At 40.4% G+C, this 25,929-nt stretch overlaps 1 protein-coding gene across 1 annotated transcript in view; it reads left to right on the top strand.

The window, feature by feature from the left end:
* The window catches only part of gap43 (growth associated protein 43), a 100,850-nt gene that overhangs the window by 30,759 nt on the left and 44,162 nt on the right, over nucleotides 1-25,929 (top strand). The window contains exon 2 of the mRNA XM_007903037.2: nucleotides 11,310-11,856. Coding sequence (XP_007901228.2) covers nucleotides 11,310-11,856 — 547 coding nt within the window. The remainder of the gene's footprint in view (nucleotides 1-11,309; nucleotides 11,857-25,929) is intronic.

The raw sequence follows: 25,929 nt of genomic DNA, 5'->3' as shown, positions 1-25,929 counted from the left end.
GCAGTTTGCTACTATCCTCCTCACTGTTTACTACTTTTCCTAGCTTAGTATCATCTGCAAACCTGGAAATTGTACTCCCTATACCAAAGGTCACTTATATAGATCAAAAACAGCAGTGGTCCCAATACTGACCCTCGGGGGACACCACTGCACACCCTCCAGTCAGAAAAACAACCGTTCACCATCACTCTGGTTTCTGTCTTTCTGTCATTTCTGTCTCCCAGCCAGTTCTGTATCCATGATGCCACTGTCCCTTTAATAACATGGGCTTCTATTTTGCTTACAAGTCTCTTATGCCTACCACCAACTCCGCAACATTACCAGACTCCGCCACTGCCTCACCCCTCAGGCTGCCGAAACCCTCACCCACGCATTTGTCACATCAAGGCTCAATTATAGGAACTCCCTCCTCATCGGCCTTCCCAACTCTTCCCTTCACAAGCTGCAGATCATCCAAAACTCTGCAGCTCGTGTTCTCTCGCCACCAGGCTCCGTGACCCCATCACTCCCACCCTCGCCCGACTCAACTGGCTCCCCATCCCCCAGAGGATCGAGTTCAAGATCCTCGTCCTCACCTTTAAGGCCATCCATGGCCTTGCCCCCTCCTATGTCTCTGACCTGCTGACTCCCTACCAACCTGCCCGCTCCCTCCGTTCATTGGGCTCCGGCCTGCTCCATATCTCCTGCCCGATCCGCCCTACCATCAGTGGCCTCTCTGCCCCCACACTCTGGAACTCTATCCCTTGCATCCTTCAAGCCCAGTCTCAAGACCCTTCACTTCGATCGTGCCTACAGTCGCCCTCCCGCCTCTCTGCCTTCCCTCTCTGCCCCCCCCACCCCGACACCTGACTGTTCAGCGCTTTGGGACGTCCTCCGAACATGAAAGGCGCTCTATAAATGTAATTTTGCTGTTGTTGCTGTATGTGGCCCTTTATCAAACCCTTTTGAAAATCCAAATAAACTACATCAACTGCACTACCTTCATCCACCCTCTCCTTTACTTCATCAAAAAACTCTAGCAGGTTTGTTAGACATGATTTGCCTTTAACAAGTCCATGTTGGTTGTCCTTTATTAACCCATATTTTTCTAAGTGAAAATTTATTTTGTCCTGGGTTATAGTCTTTAGTAGTTTCCCCACTAGTGACGGTAGGCTGGCTGGAGTGTAGTTCCCAGGTTTATCCTTCTGTCCCTTTTTGTACGAGGAAATAACATTTGCAACTCTCCAGTCCTCCGGCACCACCCCAATGTCGAAGGAGGATTAAAAGATTGTGGCTAGAGCCTCCCAATATTTACACCCTTACTTCTCTCAGTAACCTAGGATGCAACTCGTCCAGACCGGGTGACTTATCTACCTTGAGCACCGACATCCTTTTCAGTATCTCCTCTCGGTTTATTCTTATCTTATCTAATTTCTCTACCCACTCCTCTGATATTGTGGCATTGGCTGCATCTTCTTTTGTGAAGACAAATGCAAAGTATTCATTCAGTACGTCAGCCATGCACTCTGCCTCCACAAGAAGATTTCCTCTTTGGTCCCTATTTGGACCCGCCCTACCATTGACTAACCTTTTATTCTTTATATGCTTATATCCTGTAGCTCAGTGGTTAGAGCACTCAACAACAACAACAACAAAATTACATTTATAGAGCGCTTTTCACTCACCTCGCAAGCGAGAGGGCCTGGGTTCGATTCCAGGCAGGACTAAACCCTGGGCAAGTGTCCTTACTCCACACGCCTGATAATAATCCTTCAAGAAAAAAAATATTAAGTTGGTCGCTTCAATCCACGACTGTTTGTGGGACACTGCTGTGCGCAATTGGCTGCCACGTTTCGTCCATAAATATCCAGTCAATTCACTTTACAGTCTATTCTGTAAAGCATTTTGAGAGGTCGAGAAGACGCGAAAAGCGCTATAGCAAATGCAAGGATTATAAACACCTTAGGGTCCCTTTTATGTTACCCGCTAATCTTTTCTCATACAATCTCTTTGCCCCTCTTATTTCCTTTTTCAGTTCTCTTCTGTACTTTCTATATTCTATTTGATTATCTTCTGTATTTTGGACCTGACATTTATCATAAACCTTTTTCTGTTTTATTTTAATCCAAATTTCCTTACTCATTCAGGGAGGTTTGGATGCCTACCTTTCCCCTTTGTGGGAATGTATTTGTTATGTCCCCGAACTATCTCCTCCTTAAAGGCTTCCCATTATTCATTAGTGTTTTACCTGCCAATCTTTCTTTCCAGTCCACCTTGGCTAGATTCCTTTTAACTCACTGAAATTAGCCCTCTTCCAATGAGTATCTTCACTTTTGTTCCTTGTTCCTTTCCATAGTACTCTAAACTTAATGATATTGTGATCACTGTTGTCCAGATGTTCTCCTACTGAAACTTGCTCCACTTGCCCCACTTCATTCCCAGAACTAGATCCAGCGCTGCTTCCTTTCTCGTTGGGCTGGAAACATACTGATCCAGAGAGTTATTCTGCACACATTTCAGGAATCATTCCCCCTCCTTGCCCTTTACACTGTTGTTTTGCCAGTCTGTGTTAGGATAATTGAAGTCCCCCATCATCAGTACTCTATTGATTTTGGATCTTTCTGAAATCTGCTTGCAGATTTGCTCATCTATCTCCTTCCCACTATTTGGTAGTCTATAGTATACACTTAACGGAGTAATTTGTTGTTATTGAAGTGAATCAGAAAAAGGCGGCAAGAGGTAGGAAACTGGGGAGATCAAGCAAAAGATAGAAAACACAAAGATAAAAATAAAGTAAAAACTATCAGCAGTGAAAAAGATATTATAACAATTGAACAAACTTCACTGTAGTTCACTTGTCAATATTACTGACATCAATACCTGAAATCCTGCTATATTATATGAACTATAATTAGATTTTAATTATTTAGGATGCAATAATTATCAGTTTGTGTACATGATGCAGTGCATTGAAAATGTCCAAACAGCAGAAAGGCTTCGTGAAAACTGGTACTATGTTCAGTTTCATTGAACAAGCCAGCCAATTTCCCTACTTGTAATTAAATGGGTTCATTCAATCCTTTTCTAAGCAGAAATAACAGGACTTTCTAGCCTTTCATCGGGGATTTAAAGCTAGTTTTGGCTCTTATGGATGGTTAAAGGATAAACCTGGTTTCTTATGTGGTTCTAATATTTATTTTAAGTCACTGACTAACAATGCATTGAAACTGATTGGATAAAAAAAAGAACATGCATTTGATCAATGCCTTATATCTTCAAAATGTCTCAAAGCACTTCACAAGAATTTAGTGTAAGGTCTAGTGACTGTGTTTTTGAGGGTGAACTTGGCAGACAATTTGCACAAGGCAATATCCTACAAAGAGCCTTGAAGTGGATGATCAATTTTATCTGGAGGATGGTTGGCCAGGATACTGTGAGAAACTCCCTTCTCTTTGAATAGCGATCTTCCAGTATTGCATTAAAGTGTCAACCTAGATTACGAGCTCAAAACTGTAATGTGGAGCTTGACCCAAAACAATAGCAACTTACATTTATATTGTGCCTTTCACGTCTGGAGGACATCCCAATGTGGTGGACAATGAGAGGTTTCCACCTGAGCTGCAGGTTGGTTTACAGACTGGTGGAGGCAAAGAGGCTGGAAGAGGGAAGAAATAGGGAAGAGTTTATGGCTGTTACAGAGGAGTTTAGAGTCACAAGTCTTACAGTATCAGATATTCAGAAGCTGATGCTGCTTTCTAAAAGATTCTAGAGGTAAAGAAAACAGAAGATTTACCTTATGAGTATTTTTTTTCTTTGTAGGATTCTAAACATACTAAAGTAATCGCATATCTGGGCCTATGGCAATAATCCTTGAATTTTTCTCTCCCATTAGAAAAAGCTGTGTGGTTTGCAAAATAGCTCCAAGCACGACTGTATTGGTGATATTGCAGGGTGATTAACTCTTTTCAAAATTTGATATGTCAACTTAAAATGAAAGGCAAGTTGCATATCAGCAAGCCACACATGTGTAGCACAGATGAAACAAGCATTCATTGGCAGTATATCCATGAATATATACTTGTTGGATCAGGGGAGAAGTCAGTTTCTGGATTTAGGTTGAGCTAAGGAGGTGTGACATTTTGGCTGGTTGCAAATGCACTGGAGGATCAAAAGCTGAAACTGTTGTTAGTAACAATTTCAAACATGCCAAGATGTTTTACAAAGGTGCAAGTCAATAATCTACCTGTCCTGTACAATCATCAAAGGATCAAGGGATGTTAATCCCTGGATGAACAGTGATGTTATAAAGAAATGTGTTTGCATTAATTTCTTTCAGCGTCTTGGGACATCCTCCCGATGTGAAAGCCGCTATACAAATGTAATTTTGTTGTTGTTGTAGTTTCTCTGAGCACTCTTTTAAGTGCTCTGAGATGCTACCCTGCGTGAAGGCTGCTATATAAGTGCAAGTTGTTGTTTCTGTGTTCTTTCTACCGCATGTGCCAAGCTATGTCAGATACAGCTCCCTCATACCTTGATAATACAGCATAGGTTCATCAATATGATTTATGTTACCTGTAATGTGACCACAAACTGTAAGCCGTCATTCAGATCTGGAATGCATTACCTGAAAGGGTGATGGAAGCCGATTTGATAACTTTTAAGAGAGAAGTAGATAATTATTTGGGGGGGACAAGTTTGCAGGGCTGTGGGGAGAGAGTTGGGGAGTGGGATTGATTTGGATAGATCTTTTAAAAGAGCCGGCACAGGCACAATGGGCCAAATGGCCTCCTTCTGTGCTGTATGATTCTATGATTCAAGAGCAGATGGGCCAGAAATTGTTGGACCTATCAATAAAGAAGACAACTTTCCAAGATTTTTTGTGGTATACAATGAGGCTAGTGAGGGGAGGGTTACAATGGTTAGAAGCTCAAACTCTTGTGGACCCCATGCACCTGAATACACTCTTCAGCTGCATGCAAACAGGCATATGAAGTGACATAAAATACTGATAATTTCATACTGTTCAACAATTAATATCTCCCCACTCCCTCTTTCTTGAGATCACCATCTCTGTGTCAATTTAGGAGCATTGACACTGTCCTGGCTGTTTTTTAAAATGATTTGGGCCCAGTGAGATCTGCTGTTCTGCATGCAGATTTTGGGTCCAGCAGAAGATAAAACTGACTTGATTGAGTCAATATCCTCATTCTTCTGCACTGAAATATCAATTGTAGTAAAGGACAGTATTTGATTGTGGGGATTCCATCAGACTGTCCATTTCCTGAGCCTCTGTGGGGTGGGGGAGGTGATTAGTGGAGTCCTGTAGCTCAGTGGTTAGAGCACTCGCTTTGCAAGTGAGAGACCTGAGTTCAATTCCAGGCAGGGCGAAACCTTGGGCAAGTTTCCTTACTCCACATGCCTAATAATAATCCCTCCAAAACCAAAAACAATAATAAATTGGTCATTTTTAATCTACGACTGTTTGTGGGACACTGCTGTGCGCAATTGGCTGCCGTGTTCGCCCACAATATACAGTCAATTCACTTTACAGTGTGTTCTGTGAAGCACTTTGGGACATCTAGAAGACATAAAAAGTGCCATATCAAATGCAAGGATTATTATTATTATATTTGACGATAATTTTTGGAAGCTATGTCATTGACTGAAGCGTTAAACTACGATTTCAGCACCTTCCTGTTTCTACTAATGTTGGAGGTCCCATGACACTATTCACAAAGAATTTTCTCCTGGTGTCTTGGACAACAGTTTTATTAATGGACTGTTCACCTGTTTGTGAGACCTAGTTGTGTTAATGGCTGCCACATTTGAAAAGAAGTCACAATGGTTTTCAGCAAATACTGAACCTACTGAACCTATTCAGACAGTTTGACATAAGCTGTTTTAAAAATCTTATTTCTTTTCAAAGTGGATGGTTGGTGATTTCTGCATTGACTGCCAATGTCACCCTGAACTATTTGTCAGGAGGCTCGTAAATATTGAACATGGGTGACAATCTCCAACTTTTCTTTAAGATGTCCTGTAGGGTAGAAGTTTTTCTCTTTTCAACTCCAATATCCAACGATTAGTGCAACCCTGTCAATCTGACATCACTTTGGTGTTTGGCCACATTTCAATGACAACTTGGAAAAGATTATTCCAGCCTGTTTCCAAAGGTCACGAGTTGCAGGCTCACTGCGGCCAGTAATTTTCTAAAATCTTTTAGAGACCATCAGGGCATTCACACCAGCGGCACCTCGCTATTGATAAAAAAAACTAATTATTTTGTTGAATCTTTTTAGTTATTACAAATGTTATCAGACATCAGAGGCTGGTGGATAGATTTCCATCAATAGGGTTCAACATTGCAATATTTGTAAACATCAGAAATCCACAAAGAACAGTACACTGAGAAAGCAGTTAGAACATGACTTTTAAACCTCTCCTTAACCAGGTTTTGGACTGAACCTGACTTTGTTTGACCCTCCAAGACTTCAGAATGTAATCTCCGCCATCTTTAATTTTACTATTGCATGTTGCTTTTAAAAGCAAAACCTTTGCCATTAATATTATTTTTGGACAATATTTGGTAAAGCTGAGCTCTCTGGTGGCCTGTCTAAAGCCTCTGGTGGCTTTTCCGAACGCTATGTTATGGACTCCTAGGTATTCAAAACTGGGGTCAAGTAGGTCTATTTTTAGCCTGTCTCATCAGTACTCTTGCCTCTAAGTCAGAATGTTGTGGGTTCATACTCCATATCAGGACTTCAAACTAGACTACACTGCCATCCTTTGAATGAGATGATTTGTTAATCTGGCATCCCATCTGCTTGTTCAGGAGAACATTAAAGATTTAATGGCACTAGTCAGAAAAGGAAGGAAGTTTTTTCCACTGTCTTCGCCAACAATCCCTCAATATAGAATTGATTATTCACTTCATGCTTATTTGTGGGACATTGTTGTATTCATCTACAAAAATGCGGTAACTACACTTTAGCAAATCATTTGAAACACTTTGATATGAAAGGCGCTAGATCAAATGTTAATTTTGCATGGGAAAAATCCACAAAATTAGAATCTAAATGTATATTTTCTTACCTTCTTTAGCCTCAATTGCTGTTAGTGCTTAGCACAAGAAAGGTATTTAGGTAAAATCAGTAAAAAAATATCAATATGAAACTGAATTTCCTTGAACATTTTTATACAATAAATATTTTCTTCAATATACATCTCATGAGTCATTTACCTTCATGTCCTGGATTTATTTCATTACTCCTAAAGTAGAAGTCTTTTTCATCTACCTCCAACAAAGTAATTTGAACTTAATTTTAGAAAAGTATTCTCCACTGAGCCATGTTCTTATTGTGCCTCTGATTAAAATTGCCTATTAGTGCTGAATTATTGGTACTTTGTTGCTGTGATCTCACGTCTATCAACAACTGAATTGAGAGGCTTTCCATAGTCGTTAAATTGTGGACCTTTGCAGAAAGGAGGCTTTCATCCACATTTCGCCCACAAAATATAGTCAATTGACTTTACAGTATATTCTGTGAAGCTCTTTGGGACGTCTCTAAGACGCGATAAGGCACTATATCAAATGCAAGAATTACTATTATTCAGTCTGGGCAATATTTGAAGATCTCAGTGATAAAAGAAACGGTATTAACTCCCAATGCCACTCCTTTCCTTTTATTCACGTTTGAACATATTGGATGACATTAAAATGGGCAATATTGCAATCTCTCAGCCAATTTAAATTTAAAATTGGAAATTCCTGAAGTATCAAATAGGAAATATCCAGATATAGTAGTGGCAGGAATCGCTGCCCTGGGGATTGTCGCTTTCATACTGCCAGTTAGCGTAATAGCAACTTTACTCTTGAGTATTTTTATCGAGCACCTTACCCTTACCATCCCTCCAATCTTTCCCTTTAAATTTTCCTTGTTTATCACGCCCCACCCCCCAAACCTCCTCCACTTTCCTCTCTGACATCTGCATCCTTCTAGCTTCCCTCTGCCTGTGTTCTGAACACTTCCTCATCCTAGGCGACTTCAACCTGCACTTCACCCCCTCTTGCTCTATTCTCCGCTGACTTCTGTTGCCGCCCATATGACCTATATGAAATGCCTCCTCATCCTAAGTTTCCTTTCTCCACACTCCTCTGTTTACAGCGCCTTGGGACGTCCTCCTGATGTGAAAGGCGCTATAAAAATGTAATCTTGATTTTGTTGTTAGTCGGAACCCGGTTTTTAGTCGAGTGGCGGATCGCATTTCCGGGGGAGTTGATTCCTTCAAAAAAAAGATAATAATAACTTGGTCATTTCAATCCACGACTGTTTGTAGGACACTGCTGTGCGTAAATAGCTGACGCTTTTCACCCACAAAATATAGTCAATTCACTTTACAGTGGATTCTGAGAAGCGCTTTGAGATGTCTCGAAAACATGATAAGGTCCGATATCAAATGCAAGGATTATTATTATCCAACTCGGTCACTCTCCTCCACAACTCTCTTGCCTCTATTCTCGATGCCCTTGCCACTCTCACCTCCCGAACCACCTTCCTCTCAAGTAATCCGGTACACCAGCCACCTCAGCTCCCTCAAGGCACAGGTTGGTGCCGCCAATCCCAACTGGCTCAAATCTAATTTAATGGTCCATCGGCAGATCTGGATTAAAATTTACCATGCCGCCCTCGCCTCTGCTAAATCATCCTACTCCAAGATTATCTTGGAGGCCAAGGAAAACCCCAGGCTCCTTTCTCCACCACCAACCGGTTCTTCCACCCACTCTTTCATGCCTCGTCCATCCTGAACTGCGAGGAGATGCTGGACTTACTTGAGACGAAAATCCAGGATATCCACTCAGCTGCCTCTGCCCATCCAACTACTACCGTCTCTCATCGCCCCCTCACACTCCGGACCCTACTCATCTCTCCCTCTGCACCTTCAAATTTGTCTCCCTCTCCTCTCACCACCATTATAACCCATATGAAACCCACCACTTGCTCCCTCAACCCCATCCCTACTGCTCTCCTTACCTCCCAGCTCCACCTCCTTGCCCGTCTACCCACAGACATCATCACCTCTCCGTCCTCCACCTGGCCCTCCATACCATCGGCAGTTGGGCCTTCAGCCTTTCTGCCCCCAGTCTTTAGAACTCCATCCCACATTCCTTTCACCTTACTCCCTCCATTGCCTCCTTGAAGGCATGTCTCAAGACCCTACTCTTTGACCATGCCTTTGGTCACCCTCCTACCTCTACCCTCCCTATCCTCCACCTCTCCTGATCCCATTCCCCTGCTTGGGTCCAAATCCCTAACTGGCCAGGGCCTTGGGACATCCTCCTGAAGTAAGAAGAGCTATAAAATTGTAATTTGTTGTTGTTGTTAATTCTCAGACGTTGACATTGAGGGTAGCATCAGGGCATCCACCTCCAGCTGATCTGTGTATTTTCTATCCATTACTCTCTAAATTGAAATGTTTGACCCCATTATTAATTAATAAGAAATAAATGGCCAAAGTATACAATTTTCTGGTATCATTGGCATTTTACAAAATACAAAATCAGATGCATTATTTTCAAAGTAGACAAAACTATTTTACATGATACAATACTGGAACCATCATATTCAAAGACATAGATAACCACAAAAACCTTTGTAATATTTCTATACTTAATGACACTCTTCACCACTAATTACTCTTAGAAGGTTGTCATTCTTACACTACTCACTCATGTCTGCTATATGTGAAACACTGGTGAGCTGACTGTGAAATTCTTAGTCAGCCTTGTGGGAACAGTGTCATAACTAAATGCTGATGATATATGTAATTGGGAAAGTTGACACTTTTGACCAATAGCTCATTTTTTTTTGCAATTTACAAGTCTTAGTGAGTGAAATCCTCTGAGAGAATCTATGTCAATTAATAGTTTGAAGAGTATTGTGCTTAAATGTTAATGAGAAATTTGGCAAGGGCAAAAAGATCCAGTCTGTCTTATATCATTATGTTGCATATTCAAATTAGATTTTTTAACTCCTCTGATCCCAGTCAAATCACAATTTAACTCATGTTTTTAAATAAAAGCTTTACTGTTATGGAAAATTTGCACTTGTAACTTTGGCTGCTAATCTGTGCAAGTTTTAGTTATTTTTAAATCATATTTTGTAAATTTATAGCTGAGACTAACTTGTAATATTTTCAGAGGAGTTTATATTGAGGTTTTGACAGTATTCTGAGTTTTCTTTCCCAATCCCATTTAACGTTTTTTATACCTCTGTAATGTCCCCTGGAAATGCTTTGAGATGGTTTGGCATTTTTATGAGGCACTATGTCAAATGGAAGGATTATTATTCATTGTATGGGCACAGAAACCCATTTGGCTTAGTGTGATAAAATGGCTGACTTGAGTCATTATGTTGCTGCCAATGTTACTTCCTGCGATGTGCAGAATGCACAAAACATCAGCAGCGACCTGACAATCTGGAAGGGGACATTTTTAATGCAGAGAGCCAAAACGTCTGAGGCATCAGTTTGGCACGGGTGTCACTTCCTGTATGTTATGGGTAGCTGGCTGATGTTTTGAACTGTGCCAATGCAATTTAAAGTGAACAGGCTGGCTTTCTGCAGACATTTTCGGGACCATACCCCAATCATTATGTACAAAGTCGCATTGTAATAAAGTTTGTTATTATGGGCTTCAACGGTATTTTACCCAAAATACAGTACTTCAAATGTATTTATTGTTAAACTGCAGCTAACACTTGCCTGGCTACATTTCCAGTCTATTATTGTTCTCTTAAAGTCTTATGTAATCATTCTCACAGATTGCCAATCCACTCCATTTAATATAATTTGCATACCTGGACATAATCCAGGGACCGCTTTGGGACAATGCTTTAGGTACTTAATACTAATGATCTTGGGTATTAGTTGTCTGTCGGTAGCGTACTTGACTCTGAATTAGGGGGTTGTGGTTTCAATCCCATCCTGAGCTCATACTTCGATGCAGGACTGATGGATTGTTGCATTGTTAAGATCCTATCTGCTTGTTCATGTGGACATTAAGATCCCATGGCATTATTCAAAAGAGGAAGGAGTTTCTCCCAGTGTCATGGCCAATTACTGCCCCCCACCAATAAAATTGGTCATTTGCTTAATGGCTGTTACTAAGATATTACCGTGTGCAAATTGGCTGTTGTTTTCATCGTCAGATACAGTCAATGCACTTCACAGAAAACCGCTCCGAACTGCTTCAAGCTTAAATATGGAAGACTGCAATTGCACGTATTATTTATCTGAATTATGACCATTTTTTCCTTTGACTTTTATGATAGGTGGAGAAGAATGATGAGGCTAATGGGAAAGCAGAGCAAGATACGCCCAAAACTGAAGACAAGGCCCACAAGGCTGCCACAAAAATCCAGGCCAGCTTTCGTGGCCATATAACACGGAAAAAGCTTAAAGGGGAGAAGAAAGGAGAGCCAGCTGCAGCAACGACAGTGGAGGGAGATAAGAAAAAAGAAGACCCTAAAAAAACAAATGAGCAAGAAGCAGCAAATGCAGCTGTGCCTGGTTCAGAGGCAAAAACACATGAGGCAGAGAAGACAGCTAGCAGTTCTGCAGCAGCCCCCTCAGCTAATGGGAAAGAGACCGCAACGGAAAACGTGGAGAAAGCAGCGCCCATTGCGACAGATGAAAAGACCACGGCTAGTGAGAAGGATGCCAAGGAAACAGGAAGTGACACAAGTGCGGCAGCTGAAAGTACTCCATCTTCCAATGTCATCTCCAACCAAGAAAAGGAGAAGAAACAAGCAGAGGCATCTGCAGCTGAAGCAGCATCAAAGGCCCAAACCGAGACAACTGATAGTAGCACAGCACCAGGTAAGCTGGAAGCAATTAGAAAAAGATTTGGATAATGCAATGCAACTATTCTAATGTTAAATCAAAGAAGGACTGACACTTTACATGAACATTCCTTCTTTATCTTTTCTAAATGTCAGAGAGCCAACATTTAGGGAACTAACTTAAGCATTGCAGCTACATAAATGCTTTTTGTGCACTGGGGTGGCTGTGGAATGCTTAGTTTATGTGAAGAGATAACCACCTCATAAACTATTTTCACTGGGGATCAAGAGAGATGTGTGCTATAAAAAAAATATAAGGAGTACAACAAGCTTTTGAGCCCTAGCAGCAGCTCACATGGATGTGCCTAGGGCAGGTTGGCTTTCAAAAGTCAAACTGTTCTGGATATAGAATATCCTTCCATAATATTATGCACATGTTGTGTGTGAGGAGGGATAGCATCCGGCATCACAAAACACCATGAATTAACATTAATGTCTTGATGTCTTTGTAGCTCTCATACTTTCAGTCATTTAAGTGTTGTAGTTCATCCAAAACAAAAGTTTGCAACAATCTATATATCCTTTTTAGAAAGCAATAGTCATTGACAAATCACAGCTACTTTTTTTTTAAAAATCTATTGCCAACAGAGGTTCAAGGATATAATGAAGTGTGAATTAAAACAGTACATGCTAGCAATATATAAATGTTGTGCAATCATTATATAATGGATGTAATAAGATTTGTATACATTTCTAAGACGAGAAGGAAAAAGCCTATGTCACATTGACATAACAGTATCATTGCTATAAATCATTAAATGCCCAGTAATTCATAGAAGAAAGGTGAACAATCCAATATATAAATATATAAACTTTGTGGTCTTCAAGAGGGTTTGTCTGCGTCCATCTCAATCAGTACCCTTAGTGGTCTATTGCAAGAGTAGAACAGCCCACTGATCATCTTGAAGTAGAAGTACGGTTCTCTTAATGCTCATTTTTCCTCTTGAACATTGTCTCCGCAGAGTTTTCATGCATACCATGACATTTCAAGATGTGCTACTACTTTTGGGGCATCATTGTCAATTGTACCTTCTTCTCAGGTTGCTCCATGGGCACCACCCAACAAAGGATAGTTGCTTTCCAGGTCACTTATTTGTAGCACTTGTGAGTATTGTGCATTGGCAGCAAAATGCCAGCTTGGACTAACATGTCCTGACACATATTGGAAGAAACTTTCCAGCAGTATGGTTGGGGTTTATTAATAGGTGGTTTCCGAGGGGTCACCACTGCAATGTGAGCAATCGCCATATCCCACCAGAGTTGAGGCTTGGTGGGATGACAGATACAAGTACTGTATGTATCCAATCACTTTGAAGCCATGTGTCTTGTATGCTGAGCCAATGCTCGAAATTTGCAAATCGTCTTAGCACTCGATTGAGCCATTCTACACGTTCTTAGTGCATACGGCAAACCTTAAAACAGATGTATTGTTTCTTGAGAAGTCTGCAGTTAAGCTATATGGAAATTCATCACTTGGGGCTATAGATATAGGCATGGTTTTGTGCCTCAAATAAGATTGCAAGGCAATACTGAAGGCCAAAATTATCTACTAGAACTAGACATATACAGTATTTGTATGCTGAATGTAGCGACTGAGTAATGCAATGTATTTGTCATCATTTTAATACATTTATCAGCCTGAGCACAACCATCACACCTGTTCAAAGCTTCACTTCCCACGCAGGTCATAAAAAATACTTCATGCAAAGTAAATACCATGTGGAGTCCTGTAGCTCAGTGGTTAGAGCACTCACCTTGCAAGCGAGACATCTGAGTTCAATTCCAGGCAGGGCGAAACCATGGGCAAGTTTCCTTACTCCACACGCCTGATAATAATCCCTCCAAAAAACAGAACAATAATAAATTGGTCATTTTCAATCCACAACTGTTTGTAGGACACTGCTGTGCACAATTAGCTGCTGCATTTTGCCTACAAATATATAGTCAATTCACTTTACAATATATTCTGTGAAGCGCTTTGAGACGTCGAGAAGTCGTGAAAGCGCTATATCAAATGCAAGTATTATTATTACTATTATTACCATATCATTTGACAGGGAGACTGCCATTCCTTTTACAAAAACAGAAGTTACTGGGAACACTCAGCAGGTCAGGCAGCATCTATGGAGAAAGGAAAGTGAGTCAACGTTTCGGGGCCACGACCCTTCATCAGAACTGGGGCATGTTGTGAGAAAGAGGCTTTTAAGGACTAACAGAGAAGGGGGAGACAGGGCAAGGAAGACAAAGGAGAAAATGGGGTAGGGGACAGGGGATGATGGGTTAAAGAGGTGTTAATGATGCAAAACAAAGGGAGGATTGCATCAAAGCAGGGAAATAGAGGTGTTTATACTGCAGAACAAAGCAGGTGGGGGGAGGGGGAAAGATTGCAACAAAATAGGCAGACCAGAAAAGGTGTGTCTGGGAACAAGATGATGTGGCAATGGTCACAGAAGAGGAGGAGGGGGAATGTGAGCTGTTATGCTCTGCAATTGGGCTGTAAGAGCCCTAGCAGATAAATGAGGTGCTGTTCCTTGAGCTTGCGCTGTGGCTCATTGGAGCAGCACAGGAGTCTGTGGATGGAGAGTTCAGAGTGCAAGTTGGAAGGAGAGTTGAAATGGCAAGAAACTCAGGGTTGTGCTTGCGGACAGAATGGAGGTGTTCGGCAAATCGGTCGCCCAATCTGCGTTTTGTCTCCCAATGTAGAGGAGACAACATCGCGAGCAGCGAATACAGTAAACTACATTTGTAGTAATACATGTAAATCGTTGTCTCACTTGAAATCTGTGTTTGGGGCCCTGGATATTGGTATGGGAGGAGGTGAAAGGGCAGGTATTGCATCTATCCCCTATCCTCTACTCCATTTTCTCCTTTGTCGTCCTTCTCTACCTCCCTCCCTCTCTATTAGCCCTTAAAAGCCTCTTCCTTCCAACATGCCCCAGTTCTGATGAAGGGTCATGGAACCAAAACATTGACTCACTTTCCTTTCTCCATAGATGCTGCCTAACCTGCTGAGTGTTCCCAATGACTTCTGTTTTTGTTTTAGATTTCTGACATCTATAGTATTTTGCATTCCATTCCTTTTAATTGCATTTGAGCAAGTCCTTGGGCAAGTTTCCTTACTCCACACACACAGCTGATAATAATCCCTCAAGAAAAAAAACAATAATAATTTGGGTACTTCAATCCATGACTGCTTGTGGAACACTGCTGTGTGCAATTGGCTACTGCGTTTCGCCCACAAATATACAGTCACTTCACTTTGCAGTATATCCTGTGAAGCGCTTTGAGACGTCTCGAAGACATGAAAAGTACTTTATCAAATGCAAGGATTATTATTTGAAAGAGGTTAATTTCCACAGATATCTGTGCATCACCTTGCTGTAACTCTCTGGATCGATGCACGTTTGCCCAAGGATCTCAAAGCCAATCATAAGCCTTGTTTGGATGATCTCTACTTCTCATTGCACATCCACATTTGTGGATGCATAATTGAGGTAGCACAATGAGACCAAATAGTCAGTTTGATTATGGAAATATATACATCCACTTAGACAAATGTTAATGAACTATATGTTCCTTGGAGCAATTAATCCTTTGTGTGCTTCTCAACAAAGTTCATAAAGTAAACTTACACAATTTACGGAGTCTATGTTGCTTCTGCATATTTACTTCCCAAGTTCAAAGTCTAGTATTATTCCTACCAACAAGTAAATTCAGACTTCCGTGGTATGGAGAAAATAAGATTAAAAGATCTGCCATGTTCCAAGAAACTGACATAGCTAACTCAACTGACTTAATGGTCTCTTCCTGTTCCTAAACTCATATATTCCAACAAGAACATTGGGGTAAAAATGAAATATTTCATAACAGATTCCCTATGCAAATACAGTTCTTTGTAATTACCAGTATTAAAATCATTGGTCTCAGCCACTATGCTGAAGCCAATAAGTGACCACTGCTTCTGTTTCAATTAAATGCATGGACTCAATGACTTTTGTGCTCCTGATCACAGACAATGGCATATTGGAGCAACCATAAATAGGAATCGGTGGCTTAAATAAGCTTGCTCAGTTGCTGCCACTGAGGAGTTTGTATGCTGCTCTACTTTGGATCTCCATTCAATTGGGGCATTTACTCCAATTAGGCCCAGGTGCAATACATGACTCATCTCACTCCCCCTTTACGCAGCTTAGTTTGCTTTGAATGATCATGTTCTCCACCTCTCAAATAGTGATGACCTTTGTAACAATGTAGCCCTGATTGGCACAAACCACTGTTGCTGTCAATACAGGTGTCCAAACCCCCTTCCTCTGTCTGCCCTCATCAGTAGGGAGGCATTTCCTCAGGCATCCTTCTGTTACACTAGGGAATGCCGCTAACAGAAAAGTGAGAATCTCTTCTATCCTGGAGCTAACAAGAGACCACAACAACCAGAGGAACAGGAACACCTTGCTGGACCTTCTTGACCATTAGCTTTTCCTGAGCACAAGTAACATGTTGCTCATCTGGGGCCATTACCTTGTGTTTGAGACTGACTGTCAGGTACATTACAATATCCTCTATACACACACCTATCAACACCATAAACATTCCATATATTTGGAGTGTGAAAAACACAAGTCTGATTTCAACCTGGAGCATGCCCCCCACTTAACACAGCTCAAATGATTTACACAGGACAAATTAAAAACAAGAATTCAGGTGAAGTACCCCGCAGGTGACCGGGTGAGAGCGGGAGGAGAAGCCGTTTGTGCAGATGTACTGCTGGCGGTTTGTGAGGTAGGACTCGAACCAGGCGAGTGCGGTCCCACTGAGGTGGATGACGGAGGAAAGGCGGTGGAGGAGGATGGCGTGATCGACTGTGTCGAAAGCGGCGGAGAGGTCCTGGAGGACAAGGAGGCAGAGGGAGCCCTGGTCACAGATAGAGAGGATGTCTTTTGTGACTTTCACACGCACAGTCTCTGTACTGTGGGCAGGGCGGAAACCGGACTGGAAGGGTTCGAAGAGGGAGTGGGAGGAGAGGTGTGCATGGAGTTGATTAGCAGATACATATATATGAAACCGAAGGAACAATGGTAATGATGTGCTTTATTAATGCTTACAGGTCAATTCAATTTTTTCCCCTAGTTTTCACTGTAGATTGGTTCCCATGTGTGTAGGATACAGTTCATGTTATTGCATCAAAATTAGGTCAGCCACCAGCCAATGGACTCAACTTCCCAGATTATTCTTTTAGCCCATAAAAAATAGTGGGATAATAATAATATGTTATGTATGTCATGCTGTTTAACAAAGGTAACCTAACACAAGGAACTTATCATCAAACTCTCCAAGCTAAGTTTACAGAGATGTTAACTGACCTGTCAAACAGGTACAGCTCGCAGAGGCCAATGGAGATTACGAGTATTCAATATTCACGTCTGCAGCTTCCACTGACCTACTTTAGGATACACCAAGACAGAAGAACTTGGAGGACAATTTGAGAACAGAAACCAGGAAGTTTTTCCTTTTACTCAGAGGATAATGACAGGACCAGGTTGCCGAGAAAAGTGGTCGAGGCCAGGGCACTGGATTTATTTAAAAAACAGCTTGGTGCTGTGATGAGAGGACAATAAAGTGGTTATTCTAGAGGGATGAGATCAGATCGACCAAAGGGCCTCTTCATCCAAATTGATCTTGTGATCAAACTTTAAGTGCATCATTGTGCTGATGCCATGGGAATGGGTGGATAGGGAGAAAATGTAATAAATGTATCAAGGTGGGTAAATTGGAAGGGGAGAGGGTAACCGAGCATACTAATAAATTAACAAGCACTAAGAAATTTGGGATGTTTCAAAATAGTTCAATGTGATATTTATCAAATTGAAGCAGTTATAATATAAATAAGCAGTTATGAAATGTCACCTATTTACCCCCATAGTTTTGGAACATGGACATAAAAAGAAAGAAGAGTTCACAAATGTCTGATATATTTTTAAAATAGCCTGCATAGACTGTATTCTGTTCAATTTACAAATGATTTTTAATTTATAAGCATCTGAAAAAGGCAGTGAAATTGTGAGTTGTTTTGCTATTGTCTTTGGCCTCAATGATAATTGACTTGAGGAGCATGAAGCTGCACATAAAAGTATATTGTGATTCTTACAAACATGGATAAATATGCAGCTGTGCATTTGGAATAGTGCATTTCCTTGTATCAGAGCCACTTTTTTTTAAAGGTAAATGAGTCAACGTAAGTGTACTATGATGTGCTTCGTCAATGGAATACGAAACCCCAGTGAACAATTGTATTCCTAACTGAGAAGCCATAGGGGATATAGAAGTCCTGTTCCCTCTATCTATGACTCATCCAACTAGCTCCGCATTAATCTCAGAGGACCTGACATCATCGCGGTCTGATCGTCACTGTGGTAACAAAGCATTCTCAGAAGTAGTACCTTCTGTCTCTTGTCCAGGGCTTTATGATGGCACAGACCTGCCACTGACATGACTGTCAGTCAGCTATACTATTCCAAGCACGCCAATGGCAGAAGCAATCTGTTCCAGATGGCCACTGATCTCTGCAAGTCCAGAACTGTGAGCTTCTGAAATCTACTGATATGGTTAACTAAAAGTATTTTCTGAGAGTTAAATGTGACCCCGGCTGCTTCCTTGATTTGAGACTTGAACTTTTGCATAGCAGGAGGATTGCATTTATGAAGATACTCAATTTATTTCTATTGCCTGCAGACTGAAGTTCTCCATTATAGTTAGTGCTCTGTATTCATATTATTGTGTAGTAACAGTGCCTCAATCAATGGTCAGTGCCATGTGTAAACATTGCTATTTGCTCAATTTAAATGATTCTTCAGAAATACTTTCTGGCACATACACATCCTTGTAACTTGTCAGATTACATTTATAGGTTGAATTCCTATTTGTTTACTCTTCCCTCTTCTTTTCTTTTGTCACGCTTCAATGTTTGAATTGCCCCCCTTTAAATGTAGCTTGTGTGCGTTATATGCTAGGATTCTGTAGGGAAATGGAACTAAATGGGTAGCACAATCAGGGAGCTGAAGTGGACGTGATGATGTGGATTGGGGGTAGGAAACAAAGAGTAGGGATAAACGGGTCCTCTTCAGATTGGCGGGATGTGACCAGTGGAGTGCCACAAGGATCAGTCCTTGGGCCTCAGCTATTTACCATCTACATCAACGATCTAGATTAGGACATCGAAGTTAATATATTTAAATTCGCGGATGACACAAAACTAGGAGGAAGTGTCAACACTGAGGATGACATTTAAAAAATGCAGCGCGACATAAATAGGTTAGGTGATTGGGCAGATAGGTGGCAGATGAAGTATAATGTAGGGAAGTGCAAAGTCATCCACCTTGGTAGCAAAAACAGTAGAGCGGGTTATTTTTTTGAAGGGGAGAGATTGGAATGTGTTAGCGTCCAGAGGGACTTGGGTGTCCTTGTACACCAATCACAGAATGTTAGTCTGCAGGTGCAGCAAACAGTTAGGAAGGTGAACGGTATGTTAGCATTCATTATGAAAGGATTAGAGGATAAGAGTAGGGAAGTCTTGCTGCAACTGTATAGGGCCCTGGTGAGACCACATCTGGTATACTGTGTGCAGTTTTGGTCTCCTTATTTAAGGAAGGATGTACTTGCCTTGGAGGGGGTGTAGCGTAGATTTACTAGGTTAGTACCAGGGATGAAGGGGATGAGTCACGAGGATAGGCTGACCAATTTGGGCCTATATTCTCTAGAATATAGAAGAATTACAGGGGATCTTATAGAAACCTATAAAGGGCATGGTAGAGTAGATAGTGGGAGATTGTTTCCCCTGGTTGGAGAAACTAAAACCAGGGGTCACAACTTTAAAATCAGAGGCCAGCCCTTTCGCACTAAGTTGAGGAAGAACTTCTTCACTCAAAGGGTGGTGAATGTATGGAACTCGCTACCCCAAAGGGCTCTTGACGCTCAGTCCTTGAACATATTCAAGACTGAGATAGATAGATTTCTTATTGCAAAAAAGGGATTAAGGGATATGGGGTTAAGGCAGGATTATGGTATTAGCTGGAGTAGATTAGAAGATCAGCCATGATTGAATGGCGGGGCAGGCTCGAAGGGCCGAATAGCCTACTCCTGCTCCTACATGTTATGTTATGAGATGCCTGGCCCGGTTTTCTATACTCTGAATGGTATAATTCTACGATTGTCTCCAGGCCTGAGCTGCAACTCAGTGTATGTGCAGCGTTCCACTGGATTTGATGCAGCAAATCCACGTTAACTCTTTTTGTGAATCTTGCAATTTAACAACAACAATTACATTTGTATAGCACATTTAATGTCGGGAGGACATGCCAAGGTGCTGGAATTTAGACTCCATTAACTCAAAAGGTCACCTCCTGCCAAGTCCTTCTGAGAATACACCATGATTGCTGGGAAACCACTCTTTTCTATCCTCAGCACTCCTCTATTCACCATAGTTTTACACTCCACAGCTGGTTAACTTTTGTTTGAATTAAATTAATCTGTATTTATGTCATTAACCTATGAAAATGACTTTACTGTAAGTGCCTTTTCATTGTCTGCTATTCAGGTGTAAACTTTAATACTCTTGTATTAGGACCTCTGTAGAGCAAAACTTTAGATGTTAACGTGAAATTGTGGAGCACACATGCATTTTTACCATTCTGTGGATTGTAACCAACTAGGAATCTTCAGTTTGCTTCACAAAAGTGTCACCAGTCTACATACCAAAACTGAGAGGTTAAACCTATCAGAAAGGTTGAACATACTTGGACTCTTTTCTCTTGAGAAGAGGAGGGTAAGGGGTGACCTGATAATAGTCTTTAAAATTATGAAAGGTTTTGATAGGGTAGATGTAAGGAAGATGTTTCCACTTGTGGGGGAGACCAAAACCAGGGGCCATCAATATAAAATAGTCACAAATATATGAAATAGGGAAGTTTGAAGAAATGTCTTCACACAGAGAGTAGTGGGAATGTGGAACGTGCTACCATAAGGAGTTGTTGAGACAAATAGCATAGATGTATTTAAGGGAAAGCTAGACAGGTACATGAGGGAGAAAGGAATAGAAGGTTATGCTTGAAGGCTTAGTTGAGGAAGCACAGGAGAATGCTCATGTGGAGCATAAACACTGGCATAGATCATTTGGGCCAATGACCTGTTTCTGTGCTGTATATTCTAATGTATTCTACTGTAAAATATTTCTGTTTTCTACTGCAAAGGGGACTTTAAACATATAGATCAGCAAGTGTTTATTTTTTGGAGGTCAGCAAGGTATATGACAAAAAGAAACCCATTGTCATGCTTAAGAGTCTCAAACTAAATTACTGGGATTGCCACATGTAAATGTGAAAAAAGTGACATTTTTGCAATAAAGAAACATTTACCAATAATCTGTATTTCAGTTGAACAGAAGTAGTAAAAATATTCCTGAAAAGGAGTAAAATGCTGTATTAACCAAACATTTCGATAAGCAGAAACAAAGTGCAATAATTTTCTTTCTTTTATATACATATCTGAAGGGTTTACTCAATCAATTTCGGCATATCTAAGTGCTTTTTGTACTAATCCATGCATACACTGGAATAGATGACAAGTTTATGGCATTCTCAAATGCAGTCATTCACTTGACATCCACCCAGACAGAACTTTGTCAAACTGTGACCAGACAGACCTATTGATTGCATTTGTCTGGGTTGAAATTGGATCATTAGCTCAGATGATGCCTGAAAGGCACTGAGTGTGTGTAAGATGAATCAGCACAGTCCCAAAGGAGCCCGAGTCATACAGATAATCAGAGCAGAGATGACAGGGGAAGTGTAAAGTTAGAAAACCTGAATGATTCTGTGTTTATCAGTAAGAGTTCACCTGGAAAAAATAAAAATGCATTCCTCGGTCAAATGTGAGTTATTTCCTAATAATGTTAGGGATAGCCTGACAGAAAATGAGGCGGGAGGAAAGAAAGAATTATAATTGTGCTGAAAGTACAGCATTCGCATATCTGAGCTAACTGTGCCATACAGTTGCACTTGAAATTTGCACAGATTTGCTAGATTAATTGCAAAACTATCCCTATCCTAAAGTTCTCTAAGATGCTATCTCATGTGAAGGACATTATACAAATGCAATTTGCTGTTTTCCCAAATACCCGCAACAGGTGTTTTGCTTCCTGACCTTTTGTCAGACTTTTCAGGCCTTTTCCTTGGACAATAAATACAACAATGCCAAATTTCATTTATATAGTGCCTTTCATGTCGGGAAGATGTTGCAAGGCACTGGGTCTTGGGACATTCTGAAAGCAAAATAGACTGAAAATAAATCACTGCAGTATCTGCTGCATATCAGAAGTGAGAAGATTTCAGTTTTGTTTAATTGATAGCACCACTATCTCTGTAGTAGGAGGTTGTGGGTTCAAGCCCCACTTAATTATTTTGAGCTCAGTGTGGGCTGACACTCCCATGGGGAAGGTCTGCTCTCAGAATGTTTTGAAGCAGTCGTAAAGCAGAAATAACAAAGACCACAAATAATAGATAACTGGTGAGGTGACAAAATGGAATAATAATGAACTACTTGGAAAAGGCCATTGCTAAAAGGGTGAAAAATATGGTGTATGAGCACAATCAAAACCAATCTTCAACTATCTAAAGTTTATAGGAATGAACATCAATGACTCCAGGAGTGGGATGGCCAAAGTCAGTCCAGTATTCCAATCATCACTACGTTGTTTTTGCTGGTCACAGGGCATCTGAGTACTGTTTGAAAGAATGCCCGGTAATCTCAAAACCACACAGAGACAGCAAACACAAAGATGGCAAGGCCAAGAAAATATCAACCAGCTTCAAATCAAACCAACGATAATTATCCCATTGCATACTAACTTTTCACTCATTGATTCTTTGGACAGGAACCATCCTTGTACTTACAAGAATGGTTCCAGCCCTTAGAATGTCTCCACACTAGGACTTACAATATGAAAAGAGACTCAGAACCAAATTGTTAAAGAATGGGGCGGGTGGGAGGGGAATCCAGGTGTGAGTTACTGGTAGATGTTAGGAGATTATTTAATTTTGTTGTGAGCACTGAACTAGAGGACTTTGGTTCAATATTGTAAAGCTAAAGCAAAACGAAGATGAGAGAAAAAAAATATTTGTCTGCAGAGCAGGAAACAAACAGATCACCAGCAAAAGTTATTGCAACATGACGAGAGGTTTAGATGAAGAATGCCATTTGGACCATTTGATCTCATCCTTCCGGAATATCCACCCAACTGACTTCCCATTCAAAACATCAAGCCGTTTTTAAATGTGTCTGGCACCCTGGCCTGAACCACCCTTCCAGTTCAGTCATCAATTACCCTCTAGATAAATACTTTGGATGGTCTACCCTGAAATTGCCCTTTGCATCTCTAAACTGGTGCCCCCTTGATCTATTGTCTTGGTGCATATTGATTTAGGATGGACTAATATTAAGGATTTACTTGACTAATTTACAGAATCAGAGTATTTATGCAGAGCTTTTGTTTTGGAGATTAACTAGGTAGGTTGGGTTCATGATATAATGGAACGAGAGAAGGGCATTCAGTCTGTGAGGTTGCATCTTCCACAGATCATTCTTTGTGTTCAGATATTCCTAAACCAGTTGATGTGCAGATCTGTCTCCTTATGACATTTAGGATTATGTAACAACTCATGAGAATTCATTCCTTTCAAATCAGAAATTACTACTGTTTGACAAAGATTTCTGTCAGTCTAGAATATGAAAATGTTGTTAAACTCATTGACCAAAATACAGAATGCACTTCAGGTGGCTTATCTTCAAAGCAAGCTTCAGATTCCAAAATAACTAGATGAAGATATTGCCTACCATACCATTAAGATCATAAAGTATAAATATTTGTACTGGCGACTCATCAATTTTTAAAAAATTATAACCATAGAATAGAGTGCCCAGGTGATAGCAATGGACTTGCTACCTGATCTATGAGGTCAGATCCTGTGTTGAATATGTTTCTTGCTCAGTTAAACTGCAAGATGTTTCCTATGTATGAAATATATAGAATGTGCTTCATATTTAAGATTAGTAGATGTCAGGGATATACCCAAAATGGTGTCCAGTGGTAAATTAGTACGAGGTTTCTACTCATCATAGGCTGGCAATTTAATTAGAAGTAATCAGAAGTAATGATATCCTGACACACCTCTAAGTGTATCATACATCACACTTGGCATTGAGCTAGCTAACTGAATCTCAAGAACATCCTATGTTCAGTGTGAAAAACTAGCTCCCTGAGGTGATATTTATATGGGGATTTATCATTATCTTTTTAAGAAACAATCAACTACACAAATGCCCTCAAACAGATTCCCCCAAAACAATAGCAGGTAGAATATAATTGATTTTAGATGGGTCAGAATCCTCAAATTACTTTTTTTGTAATCCAAAGAGATAGACTTATATTTCCCACTATTCTTATTGATCTTATTGATTTTAACAAAAAGATTGTTGATATTAGATGGAGCCATTAAGGAGGCATATATTTGCGTGAGAGGCTGACTATACATTAAATTTGGAGTACTAGTAATTTTATCTAGTGCCAACCAGAACTCTGCACGTTAGTCTATAGTGATGTGAACAAACTTCCTTTCAATGAAAACAGATTAGAGAGTGAATATGTTGTAACCAATTTTTACTAAGCAAAGCATTTTATTTAATTCTGTTTCAGAATCATTGTGAAGTGGGCTTGAGATGTTCAGGTCAAAATATACCATGACAGACTCAGAATGAAGAATGAGTGAGGTATTCTAAATGTTTTTTTTAAATTAGACAAGATAAAATGTTAAATTAGTAAACTTTAAGAGATTAAAACTATAAAGGGAAAGAATAGAAAAGGCAGGTTTTGCAAATGGCTAACATGTAGCAAAGTATTGCGTGCGTTTATGTAAAGTTGAATTTATTCTCATTTCTATGGTTAATGTTACAGGAATAAAGTTCCCGATACAATGTGGGCATCACGAAAACATTAGTGCCCATTTCAGCGTCAATTTGTGAGCTGAAAGCTTCAAAAAAGTCAGCCCAAAAAAGTCTTGAGTCAACTAGGAATCTATAGGGTTAAAATGGCGAATAACATAATGGATTAATATTAATTTTTGACCACACAAAATGACCGGGGTTGCTGATGGTATATAGATTTTATTATAGTTGAGGCAGAATCCACACTAGCCTTTAAAGGGGAAATATATATATTTCTAAAAAGGAGTCAACAACAGTGGTATGGTGAAAGAACAGGTAAATGGCTCTATTGCTCTTAAAAGTGCCAGAACAGACACAATGGGCCGGATGCCTTCTGGGTTGCAAATTCCTCTGGTTCTATAGTAAAAATCCGAAGTATTATCTTTGGAACTAGCCGGTGAACCTGCGTTTGTGGACTGCACAAAATGTCTGGCACAATTCACAAAATGACAGTTGAAAATATCTGGCCAAATGAAGCACTGCCACGTCAAGAGACTCATTACCATCATGAAACGCTGTTTCAGGATTTCTCGCCACCTATAAATATGGGTAAATGTCAGCTCATTTACATTGATTTCTGCTGATTTTATTTATTGATAATACATCAGCTTAACTGCTCAAGAAACAAAACTACTCTATGGAGAAAATCACTTGAAAATACCTTTAATTATTTCCCTGGTGTTTTCCCCTCCCTACATTTGTTGTTCTTCCTGTGCTGTCTTATAAGGGCATGAGGGATTATTTTGTGCTGATCACTAGGAGTAATTAAGCAACCAGAATTCCAAGTAATAGTTACCAATTTTTATAGATACACAACAGGCATAACAATATTTATATTTATATTACAGGAGTCCTGTAGCTCAGTGGTTAGAGCACTCGCTTTGCAAGCGAGAGACCTGAGTTCAATTCCAGGCAGGGCGAAACCTTGGGCAAGTTTCCTTACTCCACACGCCTAATAATAATCCCTCCAAAACCAAAAACAATAATTAAATTGGTCATTTTCAATCTACGACTGTTTGTG

This window comes from Callorhinchus milii, unplaced genomic scaffold, assembly GCF_018977255.1.
Source record: "Callorhinchus milii isolate IMCB2004 unplaced genomic scaffold, IMCB_Cmil_1.0 Scaffold4, whole genome shotgun sequence".
Taxonomy (NCBI): domain Eukaryota; kingdom Metazoa; phylum Chordata; class Chondrichthyes; order Chimaeriformes; family Callorhinchidae; genus Callorhinchus; species Callorhinchus milii.
Note: the sequence above shows the minus strand (reverse complement) of the source record. Positions and strands in the feature narration are given on the sequence as shown.